The 23,958-nt window shown below is 26.1% G+C and overlaps 3 protein-coding genes across 5 annotated transcripts in view; 2 read left to right on the forward strand and 1 right to left on the reverse strand.

The window, feature by feature from the left end:
- Positions 1 to 8,328, forward strand: part of LOC126903616 (glypican-6) — a 31,499-nt gene extending 23,171 nt beyond the window's left edge. Inside the window, exons 2-8 of the mRNA XM_050681930.1 lie at positions 4,463 to 4,624; positions 4,843 to 5,077; positions 5,211 to 5,367; positions 5,480 to 5,645; positions 5,764 to 5,894; positions 5,998 to 6,533; positions 6,704 to 8,328. Coding sequence (XP_050537887.1) covers positions 4,463 to 4,624; positions 4,843 to 5,077; positions 5,211 to 5,367; positions 5,480 to 5,645; positions 5,764 to 5,894; positions 5,998 to 6,533; positions 6,704 to 7,196 — 1,880 coding nt within the window. The 3' untranslated portion in view covers positions 7,197 to 8,328. The remainder of the gene's footprint in view (positions 1 to 4,462; positions 4,625 to 4,842; positions 5,078 to 5,210; positions 5,368 to 5,479; positions 5,646 to 5,763; positions 5,895 to 5,997; positions 6,534 to 6,703) is intronic.
- Positions 8,225 to 12,846, reverse strand: LOC126903617 (nuclear distribution protein nudE homolog 1). Of its 3 annotated transcripts, XM_050681932.1 has the most exons (8): positions 12,698 to 12,843; positions 12,474 to 12,559; positions 12,148 to 12,342; positions 9,367 to 9,515; positions 9,040 to 9,176; positions 8,637 to 8,795; positions 8,479 to 8,567; positions 8,225 to 8,403 (listed from the first exon to the last, which is right to left on the reverse strand). In XM_050681932.1, the coding sequence occupies exons 3-8, from the start codon at positions 12,334 to 12,336 to the stop codon at positions 8,335 to 8,337; spliced, it is 792 nt and encodes a 263-aa protein (XP_050537889.1). In that variant the 5' UTR covers positions 12,337 to 12,342; positions 12,474 to 12,559; positions 12,698 to 12,843; the 3' UTR covers positions 8,225 to 8,334. The 3 variants fall into 3 exon arrangements, with proteins under 3 accessions (XP_050537889.1, XP_050537890.1, XP_050537888.1); XM_050681933.1 differs by having other exon boundaries at positions 12,434 to 12,846; XM_050681931.1 differs by having other exon boundaries at positions 12,474 to 12,844.
- Positions 12,847 to 16,420: 3,574 nt separating this feature from the next.
- On the forward strand, positions 16,421 to 18,344 carry LOC126904574 (uncharacterized). The gene has a single exon (XM_050683703.1). The coding sequence runs from the start codon at positions 16,582 to 16,584 to the stop codon at positions 18,226 to 18,228; it is 1,647 nt and encodes a 548-aa protein (XP_050539660.1). The 5' UTR covers positions 16,421 to 16,581; the 3' UTR covers positions 18,229 to 18,344.
- The last annotated feature ends 5,614 nt before the right edge of the window (positions 18,345 to 23,958 follow it).

The following is a 23,958-nucleotide window of genomic DNA, read 5'->3' on the forward strand; positions in this document are numbered from 1 at the left end:
CACGGGCGGCAGGGGCACCTTTGATGTTTGGTTCGGTGATTGCCTATAATAAACTAATGCAAATTAAGACGGTTCACTTTTTTTACTGATTTAGACACAAAATATTCTCTTCTGAAAACATTTCTTTCAATAAGGTGTACTTAATGTATTTTAAGAGGTATCGGTTTCCAGGAATATTTATCGAATAAATATAATTAATCAACGTGTATACCACACGTTGTATCTCCAGTGATCATACCGATCACTGGAGTTTTACTTTTGTGCCATCTTCAAACGTTTATGTTGATCTTATAAAGATGAATAATGATTTAGAACGAAATAAGGTAATTATTGAAATGTTAATGTCGTTCTATCGAGTGAAAGAAGAAATGCAGTGCTCGCATGACTGAACGCATATTTTATGTCAAAAGGGTTGACGAGTATTGAAATGGTTAAGTGAAAAGAATACAATTGTAGTGCGTACGATAAATATAAATAATTCCGAGTATACCTGCGTATACATATTTCATAATTTATATTTTATTGAAATTCACTGAGGCAATGTAAGAGATGGAGTCGTCGGGTAAAAAGAGGCGAGAGGCGTGAGAAGTTCAAAGTGGGTACTTGAAAACTCTCATTTCTCAGCAAATGAGCTTAAGTGCGAATCGTTAATGTCACGTTAGTAATGTGTAAACATCTGCGATGCAATTAGTGCGCTCAACATTTATTCGATCCATAATTAAGCAAGCAATTAATCGTCGTTTATGTGTGCTAATGAGAGTCAAATTATTTTTTGTGTATTATATATTTTATTCGATAAAAAATTCTCGAGTAATTGTTGGAAATTACATTTTCATGAAATATTAATCAATGTTTTGAACTGTTGCTTGTTTATGAAAAAAAAATATATTATATTTCCGGACGGACAGTATAATAATTTTTTGGTACATTTAGTCGGTTTGAAGTTATAGTAAAGATACGGTCTTTATTGAAAAAAGGAACTGTCTACGGGGAAAAAAACTTCATTCATATTCGATGAACGGTTTGAATTTTTTTTTTTTATGTATTACTTCACGCACGGCTTACTCTACGAACAAGATTCGCATTCGGTGGGACAATGGACACGCTATTTACCTAAAAATATAACCTATTTAAGTACGTTTAACTTTGACTATAAACCATTTTAGAAAAATATAATCCACGTTAGCATGAATTGTATACTTATTTAATTTTAAAGAAGTTGTATTACAGCGTGAACTTATTGAAACCTTTTTGTACTTGCATTATCTCACAAGTATTCATCTCATATTTAAAGATCAGAAATTCTTCCTTTATAAACTCGTTCTTTGAGGACAATTTCAATGATTTTGTATTCCGTCAAACAATAGAACCAAAAAGACAGATTGTTTTTGCATTGCAATTACGCACATGCTAGTGCACTGCGTATGTTATCTAAAGAATTCAAACAAAATGCAATAGTATATTATCGTTTACATAGTACTGAATCGTCAATCATAGTTACCGTGTGAAGTTTCCAATCCCGTTCATCTGCTGCAATGCGATCAACGCATACTCTGATCGGAATACACGATTTTGTACCTCTTTGTATAATAAAATTCAATAAAACAATTATATCGTGATTATTACTGTTGCGAGTGAACTCAGTTTCCCTCTAGTCATAATTGACTGTGTGTAAACTATTTATGTATTGTGCAAGTATCTGATCCGCTGAGCATTCCACATTGTTTCTCCAAGTACTAAAAAAAAAAATTCTTCTGACTTGCCTATACAATACCACCTCGGTCGATTTTATATTTTAACGAATTATTGTAGGTTTCGTTAGGTTGATTAAAACTTTCTAGTTTAATCAAATTACCACATTTCAGAGCTTACGGTTGCGCTTGAGTAATGTCGACTTTTATTTTATTTCTTTTTTTTAAATAAAAACTTTTCAATAACAAAAATGCGATTCTCCGGTTAAACGTGAATTTCCAATGGTAAGATTGAAGGTATTCTGCACTGAGCTCTTAAGACTACCATTGGATTTTCTAAGGGGGAAATCCCTTAAAATACAACCTTGGGAACCATAAAACACGAAATAACGGGAAAACGAGCGCGTGAGTCATAGAGAGATTACGTTAGTGCCGACGATTTTTTTTTTCGTTTAATATAATCTTATGACTTTTGTCGAACCGCCAAAGAATGGAAACGTTAGCCAAAATCTTTACACTATTATATAATACATACATACACGCGCGCACATTGTATAAAAAGGTGGCAATTATCGTTATAGGCGGATGAGAGAAAAGTAGTCGTATCATATTTTTTTTTGTTCGGCCACCCACAGTACGTGTATATGATATATATAAGCCTGCGTAATTCGTTCATAAGGTAATATTGTTGCTATTATTATTGTTATTACGGTTCATCTGTACATATATATATGTATATAAATATAAGTATAATTGTATGTAAGACTAAAGGCTGCGTTGATTCACTGTAGGATTGTGTAATTATTATTTCATTACTCCACGCCGATTATATTATTATTGTTATTACAACTCGACGCCCTTGTGAATATTATAGTGTGCTTTTATATAGACGAGCGCACACACTTTATACTCATTAATGTAATATGTCTTCTTTATTTTAGTTCGATAAAACACAACGGCTGCATTATTTCCTATGGCTGGCTTTCTTTTAAATAAAATATTGGAATAAGATTTCTCCTCCTATGTACTCATCCTGTGTGGTCGCGACTCGCAACTTGAGCGGCTGAGATTGTCACGAACAAACGTGGTTTGTTTAATAATAATATACTGGTTCGCCTAAATTGTATTAATGTACTCCTGATAACTGCTGGCTCCAATAGTGACCGACTGCGGCGAGGTTTAATCATTAGTTTGTTGAATTACTGTAAAATAACTTAAATTCGTATAAATACACGCGATAGATGTGTCCTTACTATCATTTCAAATAAAAAAATACTCGTTTTACACCATCAAAACTGAGAACTTTTACGACGCCACAAACACTTCGTCGTTAAGATAATTGTACTAAAAAATCACTCTTTACCAGTTCAAAGATACTTGGCAATTATCAACGGATGTTCTAAATAAATGTCCTAAGCACAATACGGTTTTTTACGCATAAGGAAACGGGATCATTGGCCGTTGACCGCAGAAACCAATATTCTTGTTTGACGCGTGCACATATAAACAAATTGACTAGCTACGGCTTCCTGATCATTTAATACGTTCCCCGACTGCCACCTCCACAGCTTCTTCTGCTTCTATTTTTCAAAATTTCAATGTTGTATTGTGATTTCCTTTTGGTGTTTACATTTTCCGTAGTCTATACACAATCGAAACGGCTAATAAGCTGTGGGGCCGTCCGGTTTCACATAGTATCACAAACCGACCGCATATACAAGCGTATGTCGAGGAACATAAACACAGCGTGGTGCTGGACTACCAAATAAAAAATACAAATAACACACGAATAATAATAATAAAAAAATAAAAATCATTGTAATCCGTCATCACCATCGTCGTCGCCACCGATTAAATTTCTCACTACGCTCCCAGACCGAAATAATAAAATCTAATGGATTCAGATTTCTTATTGCTTGAGGGTTGCCGCCTCCTGTCTTATACTTTTAAGTATTAATATAATCTGTTTAACTGTTTAATGTAAACACCAGACTTAATGGTATAACGAATCTTCGAGAGAAGCCGTCGCGGGTTATAATGAAAAGCTCTTGAAAAAACGCGGCACACACAAGTTATTGTTAATTCTCTCTTGACTTTATAAACGTCATGATGAGGACGATAATAATAGGATTGCTCTTCTCGTGCGTATGAAAAAAATGTTTATCCTTAGACCCAAACTGAAATTAACCAAAATTGTGTATACGTTATACGAAAACTTGTTATTAAACATATTAGACGTTTACTTAAACATTTATTCGCATGGCTATAAATTATTCTTTGTCTAATATTACAGTATTACTGCGCGAAAAGAACATAAGTAAATTAAATGTCTGTTAAACGGAAAATGAACATTTATTTTAAAAGATTAAAACATGGTGGACACGAAAATACCGTACACGAGTATCGTTATTTAAAGTAATCAGCTCATTCGTCTAAAAGGAGACTAATTTATTTAATTTTAACGGATACGTTTTGTTAAAGTGTTGGCCTCTGAAAACGATTAGGCTTGCCCCGCATAGTCAATAATTGTACTTGAATTAAAATCGTAACTGCGACCTCTGAAATATTAGGGAACACTCATTGTGCCCATTTCCTATTCATAAATTACACACTTTACAATGTCAATAGTCATTTATCTTGTTGGCCGTTGAATCCCAAGTACTTATTTAATGTAATTACAGCACAAAACCATCGTTATATCGATGTAATACATTAAGTATAAACAAATTCAAACAAGAGTTCACTTATCTTATTTTAAATTTATTTTTCAGATGTCCAGCTACAAATTTGTGGGAAATCTCAGGATTCTTGTTGCGGTGAAAATTCTGAACTTCAACTGGCAACGGTCGGTCGAAATTTATATGAGGAAAAATTGCAATCCTCGCTTAAAGGATTAAGTGTAATGTACAAAGAGAAAGCTGCTAAATTTGATGGTAACTGTTTTATATTTTAAATTTAATTTAATATCTTGAAAAATAATATTTTCGTTTTTATTTTATAATATCTTATCACTCTAATTTATAAGTTAACCGTATACACTATGGTTAATATACTTCGTTATCAATTATCTAATGTTTAATAAATGTATTTATTTTATTGAATAATCACTTGACGATGGAAAGTAAAATTATGATTATTCTTATTTTTACAGAATACTTCAAAGATATGTTGAACAAAGCTCGAATAGGATTCCATGATATGTTCAAAAAAACCTACGGAATGATGTATGAACAAAATTCCTACTTGTTTCAAGACTTGTTTCGTGATTTGGAGAAATATTATGATTCCGGTAACTCCAATATCATAGAAGTACTCGAAAATTTTTTTTCTGTGCTTTGTCAAAAAATGTTTACAGTCATGAATAGCCAATATACTTTCGACTCTAAGTAAGTTTGCAAATGTAATCTTTAAAAATGTTGTATTTGTTATTTATATTTTTGATTAAATGAATTTGTATTAACAAAATAAAAATATTTACTTAAGTATTTTCTAATAACTCATATTTTGTTATTTTCATAGGTATTTAGTGTGTCTGAGTGAGAGTATGGCTGAAGTAGCGCCTTTTGGAGATGTTCCAGATAAACTGTCAGCACCACTGAAACGTTCTTTTGTCGCTTCCAGAACTTACGTCCAGGCTCTGAAAATAGCTGGTGAAATTTTGGCCAACATCAACAAGGTTTGCGCCCTTTAAATTATTATTATTATTTTTGATTACTGTTATAAATGAAACATGTGTTCTTCGTTCATAAATATTTTTACTTGTTTATTGATAGTTATTTTTATTATAGTTGATGCCCACCCAAGAATGTCTAGTAGGATTTACAAGGATGACACAATGTCCAGCGTGTAAAGGTCTTCAAGATAGTAGAGCTTGTAACGGATACTGTTTAAATGTAATGAAAGGATGTTTAGCTTATCATTCACAACTTGACCAAGACTGGAACGCATTTTTAGGTAAATAATTTACTCAAGTTTAAGTTTATAGACTTGATACTTAAATTTACAAACAGATATATATTGTTTTTTTTTAATTTTAAAAATGTAAATTTATTTGAATACATGTTTTTTATAGATATAATGGAAAAAGTACGAAAACGGTTGTTGGGACCATTCAACATAGAATTAGTAGTCATTCCTATTAACGTTAAAATATCTGAAGGTATAATGAACTTCCAAGAAAATGCGCAGAAAGTTTCACAAAAAGTAAGTATCTTCTGATTTGTATTAGATTAATTGATAATCCAGGAAAATAATTAAAGTATTGTCTTAGTGTTTTTGAAGTAAAGTAATAAAGTTTTGTCCATAGGTGTTTTCGAACTGTGGTAAACCAACATTGGGCGCTCATCGAAGAAAAAAACGCAATAGCGAAATGTATGATGGAGACTATTATGACGAAGAGCAAGAAAGAGTAATGAATGACGGCAATAAAAATCGGGACGATGAAGGCGACGACGACGATGACGAAGATGAAGAATATGAAGAAGTCAAAAGGCCAACAGTGACCAGAAACAATGATAAACGCGATAACATCCCTGGGGAAAATAATGGCAGGAAAACTCAACAAAGAAAAAACAAGAATAACAATAATAATAATGCTCCGAAAAACAGTGGTAACGGAGGAAACAAAGGCCGAAAGAAAAATAATAAAAACAACCGCTTGGAAGACGAAGAAGAAGAAGATCAAGATACTCCCGCATATGCTTTTCACAGGCTTTTAAAAGATATTGGAAATGATGTAGAATCCAAAAAGACTTTTTGGAAGCGATTACCTTACGAAGTATGCAATGAGCTTGCAGTAAATTCGCAAAACGCTACATGTTGGAATGGATCAGCTTTATCAAGGTACTATTTTTTTTTATTAATGAATTAATATTTAATTCTACTACATTATAATTAATACTATATTACACTATACATATAATATACTATTAATAGTTGAAATAGTCAGCTAACGTAATAATTTATTATTTAATATTGTATGGTTAAATAATTATCATGCGTATTTATTTTAGTTACACGAAAGAAGTTATGAAAGACGGTATCAAAAATCAAAAAAGAAATCCTGAAGTTTTAGTTGATATGCAACGACCAAGCAGTTTACTCAACGAACAAGTTTTCGCATTAAAAGCTTTAACTAATCTGTTGAAAAACGCCTACCAAGGACTTGATGTCGAGTGGGACATGGAAGAAGTATTCCATGGAGGAGAATCTAGCGGAATTGGACCAATTGCTTCATCTGGTGATGGAGCTGGCGAAGATGATTCTGAAACGCCAGCTACTGTAGTCATTGATGTTACTTCTTCGACATCGACAACTACAACTGATTCAATAACAACTAGCACTTTTAAAACAATTGACAGTAATGACATCTATTCGCGCACTACCAATACAGATTCCAGCTCTGGAAATAGAGTTAAGATGTCTTTGCGAAAAGCTGTTGCTACGTATTTGTTACCAGTTGTCGCTGTTTGGTTCGGTGGGTCATTCTTAGAATGGATACTGTGATAAATTTGTTCCTGAGTATATATTTTATCATTCTCCGTGGTGCCATAAAATGTACAGTGTTTATCTGTGATACTTTTTATAAAAATAACATTACTGTTTAATTTCTGTAGGAAAAATCAGTATATATTTCTATGTCTGTGACTTCTCATGATTTTTTTTGTAAAAAAAATATTTATTATTTTGTAAAATATTAATTGTATATCTGGGGAATATTATTTTATTGTTTCTATTTTAACTATTATTTTACTCCTAAAATAATCAACTATTGTTATGGTTTCAATTTAAAAACCACTAATTTAATATTCAATGTTAAAAAATTTTTGTAAAGAGTAACTAGGTCATTAATTGGTTTATTATATTGATTAGCATTTGTTTTTAGAATATTATTAAGAATTGTTCAGTAATTCTTCTCATTTGGCCACAGTGCACTTTTTAAAAATAGTATTTATAAGTTTTTGTCCACTTATTGAGAAAAAATTGGTTTGTGTTCTAAAAATTAAGTGATTTAGTCTAGTCAGCATATGATAAAAATGTGAATAAATTTATACAATATTTAATTAAGACATTTCAGTTTTTATTGTAAAACACATTTGACAAAGGGATGGGTTTAAGAATTTACATATTTCTGTGTAACAATATCTTATTTATACATTTAATAATGTATTTTAACAATTGAATTTACATACAATATTTAGAATTTGTACAAACATAAAATATTATTTCTATATAACAGGGATATATATATATATATATAAATTTATGTATATTATTATACAAGCCCAATCTTTTATCATTATCTATAAGCAAAATAATATAAATATACAAACTCATATTCTGTAACTATGTACTTATATTTATGTATATAAATAATTTATAATTAAAAACATCAATAAAACAAAGTTTTACATAAGCATTTGTGTTCTGGAAGTATAAAAATTTCAAGCATGTTAACCTTTTTAGATGTAAAACTATACGCTGTATAAAATTATACCAACTTAAAATAAATATACAAATATGAAATTGAAACATCTACACATGATATTTTCAAGGAAACAAAAATAATACTTATGTACAAATTATTATATTAATTTTCACTATAAATGGCCTACCCTGGTAAGGTCTGCCACAAAGCGTTTTGTTAGAAAGGACAATTTTGAGTTTTTGCTACATTCACATGTTTTGATTCCATTAATTTTACTTCCAGCATCTAAAAGTTGACAAAATAATTAATTCTAATACTAGTATAAGTTATAAAAAATAACAGAAAACTTTATATACTAACATTTACTTTTCTCATTAGATCTCCTACAATATCACCAACTCTAGCTAACTTAGCAGGTGGGGAATGAAACATAACATTTCCACTTAAACCTAAATAATAAACAAATTAGTTAAGTTATTCATTGTAACATTAAAATTTTTAATAAATACAATACTGACTTTTGGTATGACTTCGGGGTGTGTTATCAGCTGACGATGACAATCTATTGTCAACAGCAGCTCGGAAACTACTACACCGTCTTACCGCAGCAGCAGCTTGTGATTCATTCATGTCTGGATTTAACTTTCGTTCTTTGCTTTGAATTTCCTGTTTGAGTTCTGTAAATATAACATTGTTTTTATAATGTAGTACAAATGAATAAATAACAACTATATGAATAAAATTTAGTTAATATAATGATTTCATACATTTTTTGACAATAAATTTTACTGTAATAATAAATTAAAAATGCATTTAAATGTTCATCATAAGTACTTAAATTACAAGCTTTTTTTTCATTTTAATAAGTCTTTCAGTTAGATTTTTAAAAATTAAATAACAAATGAACAATTTCTAACACACCACTTATTTCATCTTTTAGCCGTTGAACCATTGCTTGTAAACTTTCTTTTTCATCAAGTTCAACTTCAAGAAGAGCATTCCTTTCAATTGCATCATTCATTTTAATCTCAAAATCACCCAATGAAGCACATGTTTCTCTATAAAATAAAACATTAACATAAATTTATGACTTTTTGCGATCTTTTAAATATAAGTTTATTAGAATTACTTAAATAATTCAATAAATTAATTATTTTGTAGAATATTATAAACTTAAATACACATTGTACATGTCATCATAATTATTAAGCTTTAATAATTTTTTAGTTTTATAAATATAAAATCAACCTTTGTAATTTTTCGAGATCTTCAGTTTTTTGCTCTAGCTCTCTTATATACTTTACATAATTGGTTTCTCTTTCATGAAAATGAATTGCTTCTTCTTGTAAGTTATGAATTTGGTTCATAAGGTTTTGTTGTTCTTCTCGATTTTTTGTCTATTAAAATAAAAAGTTATATTTAAAAATTATCTTTAAACTTAGAACTTATTATAACATCTACTTCAATTATGTTCTGAATAATAAATGTAAATACAAACCGAATACCAAATAACTACCCAATAATAATAATAATAATAATAATCTTACAAAACTAAATAAAAGCAGAATAGATGTATCCTTACAAACTAACTATCAATAAAAACTAAAGTATTTAAAGAGAGGTTTAGTTATCGAGTTATTTAATAGAAATTTTGAGTTTTGATAGTGTGAAAATAGTAGTTGTTAACAAATGGGTTAAAGTATATAGGATATAAGTATATAAGCTAGATAAATAAAATTTATGAATTTAAGGTAATAAATTTTATTTATAAGCCAAGAAAGGGAAACATTTTTGGCTTAAAAAATAAAAACTAAATATGATAAATTTAACATCACAAAATTAAAAACAATATTTGATTTATATTTGTTGTTCAGACTATCAGAATACACTAAATTACTCGCAATATAAATAAATACAATATTTAAAAAATATTGTATTTATTTTGCAAATAATAGGTGAAAATAGGTTAAAAAATTAAATTCAACTTTTATTTAAGTACTTAAATATTATTTTTTTAACATGGAATATTAAATATTAGATAAAAAGTAACAATTTTACTTTAGCAGGGAATTTTTATGTACTTTCTATTTTTATCAATCTAAATATATGATAAGAATTTATCACTTATGGCTTATATTATTTAAAATATTTATTTAAAACTAAAATTTTTTTTTTTTAATTTCAACTCTAAAAGACACAAAAAATATTAAAACATGTATACATGCATACATGTATTTTGGGAAAAATGTTAACATTATCAGAGCTAAACACATACTGACCAACCCAAAAAAATTGTATATACTAATATATTGACTCTAATAGCTAAAATGTTGTGAGTGATATTTTATAGGAACTAGAATTACTATAATTTATACAATTGCTTATTTAATAGTCACTTTTGTCAGGTACAAAAATATTAACTTTATTTTACTTATACAATATAATATAGGATATTAACGTAATTTAGTTACAACTAAAAAAGTTGTAACATAAACAAATTGATATTTCGATCAAATTTTTTATAGCAATAAAGACACTAATTAATTTTATGTTAAACATTATTATTAATTAGAAATTAAGAATATTTTAACACCAATAACTTATTTTCATTAAAAATATTGCTTATCTTTTTATCTTTTAATACTAGATATGTACATATGAAGTACATAACAGCCATGTATGAAACACATAAGATTTTTACTTACAATTACTTTTTATACAAGAGTATCTCCATTATTTTGATATAAGATCATTTTTTTTATTTTTTAAAATTAATGGAAATTATTAGTTATATTTTCAACCGTAATAAATTAATTTAATTGTAATAAAATAATATTAATTCTAAAATATGTATATAATTTTTTTTTAATAAATAAATATAAATCAATTAAATCAAGCAACACTAATTAATCAAATTTTGGAGTTTATAGATTTGGTGGTTAAAATAACAGTAGAAATGGTTAATTCTAATCATTTTTAAGGAGAGTTATTTGAAAAATATTAATATCATAAGTACTGTTACAAAAATATTTTTTAATTGCAATGATATGGTTACTAGTTCATTGTTATAGTCAATTCAAAAGAAAGTTTTAAATTTGAAACATTTACTTACAAGTTAAACTTATTTAATTCAAAAATTGACTCACATCACTTGTTATAGTCCCATTCAAACTCATAATATTATAATATAAACTATGAAAAAATTAAATATAAAATATTTGGCAGATATTACATGCCAAGACATAATTATTCTTTTGAGGGTTATCATTGAAATTGAAGTTCAAACAAGTATATACATTCTTAAATAATATTAAAAACTCATTAGATGTATACAAATTTTAAATTTATAAATTTTATACAAATATATTAGAAAAAATTTAAGTAAAATGATTTATTTGTTATTAAATACAAAATAATCTTTAGATTCTAAAAGTTTAATAAAATATAGTTATTTGTTATATAAAATATAATATTTTATTTAAAAAGTTTTAAAAATTGAAAGATATTATAGAAAACAATAAAATTTATTTTATAATTTCTTCACATATATTTTTGATGTTTTTATATTTTCTAATGTAAAAAATATCACTGTGAGCTAAATTTTAATCTATATTATATCAGTAATATATTAACTACTGATTTTACTTTTTCAAAATATATCATTTAAAGTATTTTTTATGCTTAAGAATTTATTTAAAATATAATAAAAGATCAGTTATTTTACATCCTACTAATTTCCAGAACTAAACTTGCTACAGAGGATGGTGACCATCTTTCAAATGTTAGAAAGTCAAAAATGGTTTTTGGGTAAACAAATGACAGATAAAATGGGTATTATGGCCGGCTTGTACCAGAGACCAGACTACATCAATGAAAATATCACAAGAAAAATCTTGTTGGCACCCTGGTGATTGAACCCAAAAACTCAGTATGCCAAAACATACGTTTATACCTAGGCCAGTCTGTCCCCTTTACATTACACTAAATAAAAATTCAAATTGCTGCCATAATCAAAAGTGAAATACTTACCCTTAAAGTGTCAAGATCAAACTGCAGTTGATTATTCTTAGATTTGAGATCTTTATTAGTCTTTTCAAGCATTTCTACATCTAATTCCAATTCACGTTCCAATAATTGGGACTGTTCTCGAAAATCATCATATTCTTTCTCTAAAGCCTTGAATTTATTTTGCCAATCAATATTGTCACACTCATTCATCTTGTTCTAAGATAAAAAACCAGTAAATTAGTATAGAATGAAAATTAAGTTATGAAATAATTAGAGGATTAATTATAGTAGTTTTTTAAGTCTGCACCTGAATGTTAAACAAGCTTCTGAGATAAATTTACACATACCTTATGCTAATGTAAGGTCAATAGTAGTAGCCAATTAAGTCTAACTAATATAGTTGTTCTCAAAACTAATTTCAGCTTCTTTGTTACTACAAAATTTATTAGAAATAAATATTAATCTTAACAAAATGTTTAATATTAAGTAAAATTTTCAAAACATTTCTCTGTATTGCACTTTTTATTATTATTATTATTATTATTGTATTATCGGAAAGAAAGTTACAGACTAGCGTTATCACCAGAGTCGAAAGCTATTTCATAACATTATCTGTGGAATGGCGAATTAAGCTCAATAAAACATATTCGTAATGACGTAACGACCGTTTTCTAAATTATCTTGTTGTTTGGCAACTATTTTATGTCTTAGTCACTAAAACAGCTGGGTGGCTGGTGTAAAACGTTGCGTTCCAGCCTGACGGTCGTAAGATGTTTCATTGTTACGATACGGTGAACTAAACAGTGTAGCCTACTTAATTATTATGATAAAATACCAAAATTATTATTTTTAATCTGTCTACCCTATATTTCACATTTAGTAATGCGCAAGTGAAATAAAAAACGACAAAAATTATTTTTTACTTTTTGTATTTTCAAGAAAACATTTATCTATATATGAGGTTGAAATAGCACATTGGCATAAAGGGAATTTCTAGATGAGCACGACAACAGTGAAGCAATGAAACTGTTGATCGGGTACAAATCGTTTGAATTAATTTTGTCAATTAAAGAAAATAAAAAACAGAAAGTTTTCCTAATTTATCTACCCTTAGTAATATTAAAAATTAAACTTAAAATTGATTATCATTTGACAATTTTGATGCATAGATATTTCAATTAGAACATTTAATTAATAAACTTTTAAAAATATTTACAAAATGAAACATAGTTTTATTAATGAAAAATTACAATAAAAATTAATATAAAAAACGTGTACAGAAAAACTGCTCGCAAGATTTTTAAATAAAAAAATGTTAAAAAATATTTGAAACCTAGTTTGGTAAAAATGTACTTGACTGGTTATAATCATCCGCTATCTAATTTTGATGGGTTTTTTTTTTAAAATATATTTCAATTATTTAAATACTTTTATTTTTAAGATTTTTTCTATGTTCAATGAATAATATCAATAATATATTTTTTTAATAAATAATTTATCAGTTTATTTATTTTTTTTGTGATTAATAATATTGATTAATGGCGAAGTACCCAGCGCTTTTCAATGAAGGAAAAGGTCTATACCAAAAATTTTAGTGACTTTTATGATGATATTTTGCTTAAAATTTTGGTTTAAATAAGTATTTTTAGTTGTGTTAATCAACAATGCTAATAGGAGCGTAACTCTTTTATCCCTTTCTAAATACGCCATTGATCTTGACATTAACTCACTATAATATGATACTTCAAAAATTATATAAGTTTTTAAAGTTGGGCACTTTAAAAGTGCAAAATTTATTTCCAGATAACCATAATTCAAAAGATAAATAAAAATAAATTAAACATTTTTTTTATTGATGAGGTTGAGCTATATTCATTTAAACTTGAATGTTAATAGTTTACAGTGTTAAACTATTGTAACAGCACTGGAAGTATGTGGGAGCAATTGTGGTGAATTATCTGAGCTCTATGGTATCTCTCCCCATATTCCAAATAACCTAACCTAGGAAGTTCAAATTTCATACTCTTACGAAGCTCTATTAATAAATTCCCGGGAAGCTCTTACATTTAATACTTAAAGAGCTCCAACAATAAATATTCAAAAAGTTATTTTTTACATAATTAAAGTGAATAAATAATGATAATAAGTCATTTAACGTCTTAAAGGCGGCAATGATGCATTAAGTTAACTAAGAATATTTTAAATCATAGATTAGGACCAAGCACTACGAGTACACTCTACCTTAAAGAGGACATCTGTACATTTTATATTACATACTTGTTCAGTTTTCAAAGTTGAAGATAATGATAATGGCGATATTGAAAAACCATTTCTTTTATAAATGTTGTTTAATAAGGGTGGACTGAAAATTATCTATAAATAAAAGAAATAATTAATCAATCAACACGTTTGAATAATGGAATTAGTTTTAAGTAGAGTGTTATTTTACTATTTAAAGATGTCAATGATAAAAATTATGGTCAAATTATGGTTATCAGAAATTTGTTCGTAGGACTCATTATTTATTGTAAAAATAGTACTAGTTTAAGCTAATTAAAAATAAATAAATAATTTTCTCATTAAAAGTATAAAATGTAAATCTGATGGATAGTATTTCAACTGTGATAGATTATTTGATATAAACGGCATTTTACAAAAATGTTCAGATTCTATCAATTTAAAGTGCACAAAGGTTAATTTTATGTTTTTAGCCAAAATAAAAAAAATTATATGTGTTACTTACGCTAATTGGTGCCCATAACAGTCAATTTAAAATAAAAATATGTTAAAAATGATGTGTTATTTTACTATTTATTTTTTTTGTAAAAAATATTGAAAAATATGTGTGTAAAATAAAAAAAAATTTTTTTAATTATACAATTTCATACTAAATTTAAAAAAAAGGGTATTTAATATTATTAATTTTTACTGAAATAAAAATACACGCAAAAAAAAATTATACAAAGGATAATAATAATAATATGCACATTACAAAACACTAATATTTTTAATAAAAATTATTCTAACTAGGTTATTGAGGAATATGCCTTAGTTTAAAAATTCGGATTTTAATCATCAAATTAAATGCTCAGTATTCGTCGTTGAATCTAGAAAAAGAACTTGTTTTCTCTAACAAAAATACAAAAGTGTAAAGAGTAATGTGTTATGTTAAAATAATGATTCACATTTACTTTTTTTAATTTTAGGAGAGTTTATAAGTCTTTCCCTATTTTGGCTTAAAATTTTATGATGCAACTAATTTTCTTGAAATTTTTATTTGCCCATTTTTAAGAACAATATCTAATACATATTGTAATTAGAAATAAAAATATACATTACATATTATAGAGTGATCGGTTTACTATGAACCACTAGATTACTAGCAAAATAAATACAATATCATAAAAATAATTTTTTTTAGTTATATATAATTCTTGATTTATCAGCTAATAATTGATTTTTAGAATCATCCCATATAACTTAAAAGGATGTCAACTTTATTTTTTTAAGTGGTAACATACATATTTAATTAACTAATAAAATAGAAAATTAAGTAATTAAGAAAGCATCTTAAAATATAATATTGTTAGGGTTCCGGTAAGTAATTCTAGCCACTCTAAAATTTTGGTAAATTTCTGCATATAATGTATAATTAAAATAGTAATTTTTAAATATTTTTTTTAATTTAAATATATATTTATCGAATTTTAGAAATGATAAAATACTTATGTTCAATATATCAGATGATAAAATAAAACAATTAATAAAAACAATAAAACTTGCTTTCAATTTTTCGTTTTTGGATGAAATTGTTTTTTATTTTTGACACTTCTACTTAGGAATATTTTTAATTTAATTATATTTTGATTGTTATTTATTACTTCTTGTTAATTATCATGAAAATTGTTATTGAAAAAAATTCATTTAAATAAGATTTAATACATTTATTCCAAAAAAATTATGAAACTAATAGTCAAATCTTAATAAATTTTGTTTATTAAAATCTACAACAAACTTGTTTTACTAGGTACTTGGAAAAAAACGTCAGAGGGGTATTACCCTCATTCTTAGTTATTACTTATGAATATTATTAATATATTATCGTAAAAATGTCTAGTATCATTATATGAAAACTATGTAAAATTAATTTGATGTTACCAATCATTATTCTTAAATTTAGAGAAGGGATACGATAGGTTATTGTTTCTCTTTATACAACAGAAAATAAGTGGCATTGAAATTTATAAGTGGTGGCTTGTGAATACAAGGTAGGACGCAAAGTGAAATACCTGAGCTCAGTTCCAATATTATAACTACTACTACTAAACAAAAAACAAGTTTATCTTCAATAGTTACTTCTTATGTGTGTTATGCTTCATAACGGATTATAATATATACTTATAAATTGTGAAAGTTATATTATACTTTAAAACCTTACATTTATTGTACTTAATTATGAGTAAGTTCGCATTTCTTTTAGTAAGTGTTTCAACGTTGTTAAGTTATATTCGCGGTGACTGTTGGGATACAGCCTGCCAGCCAGATTCATGGGTGGGATGTAAACGATACAATATGATTGAAATAAACCGTGTTCCATGTGACGGAGGTTATGAATATTCATGTTGTAGTCAAACCAAAAGTGAAAATAATCAGTTACAAAATTCAGAAGATTCGAAACCAAAAGTTAAACAACAAGAATCGGAAGATGTATGTTGGGATACCGGCTGTCAATCAAACTCTTGGGCAGTTACTGGATGTGAACAATACGATATGGTAGAAATTAATAGATCATCATGTGACGATGGTTTTATTTATTCTTGTTGTGGTAAAAAAAAAAAACAATTGGAAAGTTCAAGTGGGAAATTAAATAATCAAGCTAAGAGAAAGTGCTGGGATACTGGTTGTCAGTTAAACTCTTGGGCAGTTACAGGTTGTGAACAATATGATATGATCGAGGTTAAGAAAGCGTCATGCGATAATGGTTTCATTTATTCATGCTGTAATCCAGAAGCAGACAAACAAAACATATCCAGTGGAACTTTAATTTCTAGTTTGAAACTTAAGCCAGAGACTAAACAAATTTGCTGGGATACAGGCTGTCAGCTTTCGTCGTGGACTGTAAAAGGTTGTGACCAATATGACATGACAGAAATCAAACGTGTACCATGCAATAAAGGACATATTTACTCGTGCTGTAAAAAAGATGTGAAAGAAAATATTCCTCTAGTAGATACAATGAGTTCAATTTCAAGTTTAAAAGCTAAACCAAAATGCTGGGACACTGGATGCCAATCTAAGTTGTGGGCAGTTACGGGATGTGAACAATATGATATGGTCGAGGTAAAACGAGTAGCTTGCGAAGAAGGATTTATTTACTCTTGTTGTGGTAATGATAAATCAGATAACAATGCACCTATAGAAAAAAATAAGCCAAAAGAAAAATCTAGTAGTCACACTAAGAAAACATGTTGGGATACTGGATGTCAATTAGATTCATGGGCAGTCAAAGGATGTGAACAATATGATATGGTTGAAGTTAAACGAATAGCTTGTGATGAAGGATTTATTTACTCTTGTTGTGGTGATGATAAATCGGGAAATGATTCTACAGTAGAAAAAAATAAGCCAAAAGAAAAACCTAGTAATCACGCTAAGAAAACATGTTGGGATACTGGATGTCAATTAGACTCATGGGCAGTCAAAGGATGTGAACAGTACGATATGGTAGAAGTCAAGCGAGTAGTTTGTGATGAAGGGTTTATTTACTCTTGTTGTACTGATGATAAATCGGGAAATGATTCCACAGTAGAAAAAAATAAGCCAAAAGAAAAACCTAATAAAACTATAAAAAAAAAATGTTGGGATACTGGATGTCAATTAGACTCATGGGCAGTTAAAGGATGTGAGCAGTACGATATGGTAGAAACTAAAAGATTAAAATGCGATGAAGGATTCATTTATTCTTGTTGCGAAAAAGAAAATACCTCAATGAATTCATCTACTGAAATATCTATTGATATTGACCCAAGACTAGGAGCTAATGATGACGATGGGTATGTACAATGCTGGGGTGAGGGTTGTCCACCAAATTCAAATATATAAATACTTGTACTTAAATATATATATGTTGATAATTTAAGATGTACTATATTGTATAATTATATTCAATGAATATTTTTAAATGTATCATAAATAAATTATATTAATTGTAACGTTAATTGTATTGTAAAATCATTTTTATATTGCATTATACTCACATATTGTATAAATTATAAAATACTAAAAGACACTGTGAAATACGAAAAATGGATCTTTTTCTCCATTACTTTACAATTTATAGAATAATCTGTTAAATAAATAAATTTTCATTTGTTAAAAAAACATAATCAACCAAGAGAATACATTTATAGGCGAAAATATGTCACAATGAATTATTATTTTTACATGTGTAACTAATAATTTTTATTTTTAATCCAAAATCTTTTAATTTATAATAATAATAAGGGTTATCCCGAAAGTCTAATTAATTAATCATTAGTAAAATTTTTTAATTCATAAATTATACTTTAAAACTTAATTTATTTAAGTGGCAATACATAATTAACTAGCTTATAAAATAAAAAATTATGTAATAATGAAAACAGGTCGATAACAACTTAGACCATTACTTCGAAAGTTATTAATATTTTTATACCTAGATAGGAAGAATTCTGGAGCTGAAAAATGTCTAATGATAGATATTATCTAGCTCGTGCCATATATTCAGTCTATATTTTAAAAATGGTAATATCTCATTTTTATTTCATAAATAGTTAAATACTATTATACGTGTTTTTCAATTAAATAAATAAAGTTGACATCCTTATAAGGTATAAGGATTAAATTAAAAAATTATTAATGATTGATAAATTGAAAAATATATGAAACTAAAAAAATACCAACGATAATTTTCTTAACATTTTTATTATTTTATGAGAAATCAAGTAATTAGTGTTAAAAGAACTGATTTATACAAAGCATTAAAGGATTAATGAGGGATACAAAGGTTTGATGAGTTTTTATGTTTTAAATGGATTTTTAAACATTTTTTTTACGAGTGTTTTACTATAATTTAGTTTAAAGGATAATAACAACTTTTTGTTAAAAGATGTAGAAGTGTGAATCCTATATTTATGATCATTTTAATAGAATTTCATTCCTCTGCTATGTCTCGTAAAAAATTTAAAATGTACTTATATCGTTTTTGTTAAAATAAATTGTTGCTTTTCAATAGTTACCTACATACTATTGTTACATACATTTTAACAATAAAATTATTTTATACATCAATAATAAGTTTGGTAAATGCTAAACTTAGTAAAACTATAATTTATGTCGTTAAGTGTACTACTTCTATATCTACTAATATTTATAACGGGTAAAATGGATCGATGATTAACTTTAGTAGGTCAGTTATGTAAATAAACTATGATTAATCATTTTCAGTTATCATATAAAAATTATTGAGTCTACCCGCCATCGTTATAGTACGTTATTAGACACATTGCGATTATTACATTAACTACCCTAAAAAATGTTGATTTTTTATGGAATTAATTTAAATATATATTGAAATAAATAAATACGACTTTTTTATTTTATAATAATAGTTTCGAATGGTTTCATCAGACTACTTAAATAATAACGAAGAACAGAAAATATTTTCTTTGTAAGTTATTTAATTATAATAAATAAATAAATAAATTTATATATATATTTAAATGAACAAATGTTTCATAAGTTTGATTTGAAAATTCTATTTTTTAAAGAAATATTAACGATCATTTTATATAAATTTTGATGACTTCAATTCTAATTTTTCTTCATTTTTTTTTTTGTACGTAAACTACATATTTTCGGAAACGTTATATGAAACACGTTTATACACGTGCAATTTCGTGATGGGTGTTGTATTTTTTATTTGCTTTCTATAATATTAAATCAATATTTTTTATTTACTATTGCTATTAGTTTAAACAACTTTTTATAAATTCTGATTGTCTAAAATTGTCTTATTTTATTATACTTATTTTTGTTACCAATATTAATTTTATTTTTATTAAAAATATACAATTATATATTTATATTTCATTATTTTAACTACTTTTATTTGCCTTATAGTATAGTGCCTTTTATAACTTCTCTAAAATTTTTCATTTATACAATTTTTTACAATAATGGAGCATTTTCTAATAATTCATTATTTGTAAATTAATATTTCTTACTTGAAAACTATAAACTGTTAATTCATAATAGTTATCAAGATATATGTTTATATAAACTAGTAAATAATTTGAGTAAGGGACTAGGTGTCTAATAAAATTCATCGCTTTTTGGCTAATAGTATAGTTATAACTATATTAAAAATATTTAGCTTAATTTAAAAAGTAAAAATAAAATTGATTTTTTTTTCTTGGTTTTTTTAGTTATGTGTTTTTCTTAATTAAAGTATAAATAAAATATTTTTTTATGTTCATCTCTTGTACATTATATAGGTATCAACTTTTTTTTTTCAAATGATAATTTATATATTCATTTATCAAATGATCATTTAATTAAGAAAATTACTAGACGATTACAACTTTTGGACTAATATTTAAAAAGATTTTAATAATTTAATGTAAAAACTTGAAGTAAGTCACAGGTTAATTACATGTGTAAATTACTTCCAAAATACTTGTTCAATAGTTATCGACCAGTATTTTTATAATACTGATCATTTTTTTTATAAATCATCAATTAAATATTTATATTGTAATTTGAAAAAATAAAGTTGATACCTTTTTAATACATAAGGGGCTGCTACAGGACTGTTTTTCGAACATGTTGAACATACCGGAAAACATTTATGAGCTAAATATCAAACAGACAAAAAAAACAATTTGGTGCCACCAAAACAAAAAAAAAAATGGCTTAACACTCTCCATAGAAATTTGAATTTTTAAATCCGCCCTAGTGTATTATCATTATAAAATTATTATTTAATCGAAAATGAAGACTAAAAATTAATAAGGTGGTTAGAAGTCAAAATAATCGATCTTGATTAATCTTGCTAATATTTTTCAAGCCATAAAAATAATTTTTTTTATAACATTATAGACCTTGAACATAGAAATATTTTTCGGTGAATTGATGTAACATTTATACATTATTAACATATATTACAATCTATGTACCTGTTTTACACGATGTTGAAGTAAAATAAAGTTTATTAGACCTAAAAATAATTTTAAATTTTCAACCTAAGAATCTATTAACAATTTATAGAACAATTATTTTTGGTTATACGTTAGTCTAATTTTTCGATCAGATTTAAAGGTAAAGATTAATTATAAAAGGAACAGATTGATTTTGGGTCTTTATATTAACACTAAAACTTCTTTTTAGTAGTAAATTTTAAACATACTAATTATTCGGTTAAATTATCATTTGGTAATTAATACGATGTAAGTAGTGTTAAAGATATGCGATTAATCAAACTTCTATTTTTAGTTGAATTCATTTGTAATAAACTTATTTTTAAAATAGAATTTTAGTGATTAGAGTGTCTATAAAAATGTACATAAAATATAAATAAATCTTAGGGCCTTTGTAATGAACTATACATTTTTTTTATTGTCCTCGAAATCTTATCACTTAGGTGTCTAATAGTCAATATATCTACACTCGACTTTATTAAATGTTAATGAGTTTATGCTATATTAGATAACCTAAATAAAAACTAATTTAAGTTAAATTTACTGAAGGTTACATTTATAAATGTTTACAACTTTATAAAATTATATTTTTTTTCAAAGTTTAAAATACTAAAAGATTAAAAAATATTCAACTCTCATAGTTATGGCTAAACATTCATCTTTGGCTATTCGTTATGATTCATTAAAAAAACCTCCATAATAGGTAGACAAAATTGAGTAAAAAGATGTTAATATTTGTAGTTAGTAACTCTGAAATTAGTTTAATGACAATATTTTCATTATTTCATCTTGCTGAATAAACCAATAATGCATCTACTTAGATTTTAGTTTTCCAAAATGTTCTTATTCGCAAAGTCTAATTATTATGTTCTATAGCTATATTTTTACAAATATATTTATTAATACATAATTTATGTACTTGATATTTATTATCTGCATTAACCATTAAAAAAATATGAAAAATTATAAAAACTTAATATGTTGCTTTAAAAATAATGTGTCTACGTAAATAAATTTTAATAATTTGTTATGACACAGTTTCTTACAAAATAATTTTAATTTAAAATAAATTCTAAATAGATATATTGAAAATGTTCAGATATCTTATATTTATTTTATAATTTTTTATTTCTTACTTGTGTAATGTGTACAAATTTTCTCTTTTTTTAGGATTCATGATTTACCCTACACTCGGTTTGTATATATCGAGTATATAATAATATACTTAACTATTTTTAAATATTATTTAAAGTGTTTTTATCACTTTTTTGTCAGAAAAAGACTATTTTGTTATTGTATTTTCAACATGTTTATAATTTACGTGAATCTAAGCTATTATGATTTAGACTTAATTATTAAGTGTGTATACAATTGATATCATACCTTTTACTATTTATTTTGATTTATAAAATATGGATTTATTAATTAATACTCTAAAAATTAGGTTACCATTGATGTTATAACATCGTGTTAAGTGGGTAATAGATAAAAAATAGTCAATTGGCAAGTGAAAATAAATCAATTTCGATTTAAATAATTTCGAATAAGATTGCTAATTAGTGGTATAAATAATTGGGTGATACCCTCCGTTTTTTATTTACCTCATAATTTTTAGCCAACAAACTAAATGTTAAACAACATAATAGTTTTGGTTAATAGTAATTTAAAAATAATAATATGATTACTTGATACAAATTATTAAATCTACCATAATAGTGTATATTACTTTTATGATATTTAATCAAAATAATAATTATTTTGATTATAATAATATTTTATTGTTACAATTATTAGTCCAATCTTCTGTTATCAGTTATCAATTGATTTTAAATTAAAAATTATTATGATTTTATATTTGCAAAAACACAACTGTGAAGTGTTATTTATTTTTTTTCAACAGATAAAATAATGTGTTGTTAATGCTAACAAACTGGGAAAAACATTTAAACAACACATTTTATACATGTAAATATTATAAAAAAATGAAGAAGCCATTTATTGAAAAAATATTAATTTTACTAAAATTTGTTTTTTTATTTTTTTTTTATGTCTGTCACTAATTTTTCTCAGCTCTCACTGGACCGATTTTTCTCAACGATACGTCACAAATCGTATCAAGTTGATAAAACAAACATTTTTTTTTGTAACTATCATTTATTTTCTCAGCTCTCACTTGACCTACTTTTTCTAATGACACGTCAAATGATTACAATTCGTATCTAGTTGAAGATATTACCCTCAAAAATTGAAAAAAAAATTCCACTTTCAATCAATTAAAAAGTTACTTAGCCCACAATCACATATAGATAATTAAAATTACTCATTTCTAATGTTTTTAATGTATCTATTGAAGAATTAAGTTTGATATGATAATAGGTTTCAACTACAAAACTAAATAATTTTACTTTTTTATTTTTTTACTATTTTTGTGTGTTACTACCAGTCTATAATATTCCAAATTTTTTGGTAGCATATTGCTATATAAATAATTTCTAAAAAAAATAATTTTTAGTTTCACCTGAATTTAACAATAGATTTTTACAATTACAATTAAATTTTTTAATACGCTCAATTGAGTAGATATTTTTAACATTTT

The sequence above is a fragment of the Daktulosphaira vitifoliae genome, unplaced genomic scaffold, assembly GCF_025091365.1.
Source record: "Daktulosphaira vitifoliae isolate Bord-2020 unplaced genomic scaffold, ASM2509136v1 Scaffold_4, whole genome shotgun sequence".
Lineage (NCBI taxonomy): Eukaryota > Metazoa > Arthropoda > Insecta > Hemiptera > Phylloxeridae > Daktulosphaira > Daktulosphaira vitifoliae.

Bases quoted from the DNA above. Each gene is read 5' to 3' on its own strand.
- LOC126903617 (XM_050681933.1), bottom strand. From the start codon at position 12,336: ATGAATGAGTGTGACAATATTGATTGGCAAAATAAATTCAAGGCTTTA. The intron at 9,177-9,366 runs GTTGATTTTATA...TTTATTTTATAG, and splicing joins GATCTCGAAAAATTACAAAG to AGAAACATGTGCTTCATTGG. The intron at 8,404-8,478 runs GTTAGTATATAA...GTCAACTTTTAG, and splicing joins ATCTAATGAGAAAAGTAAAT to ATGCTGGAAGTAAAATTAAT.
- LOC126904574 (XM_050683703.1), top strand. From the start codon at position 16,582: ATGAGTAAGTTCGCATTTCTTTTAGTAAGTGTTTCAACGTTGTTAAGT.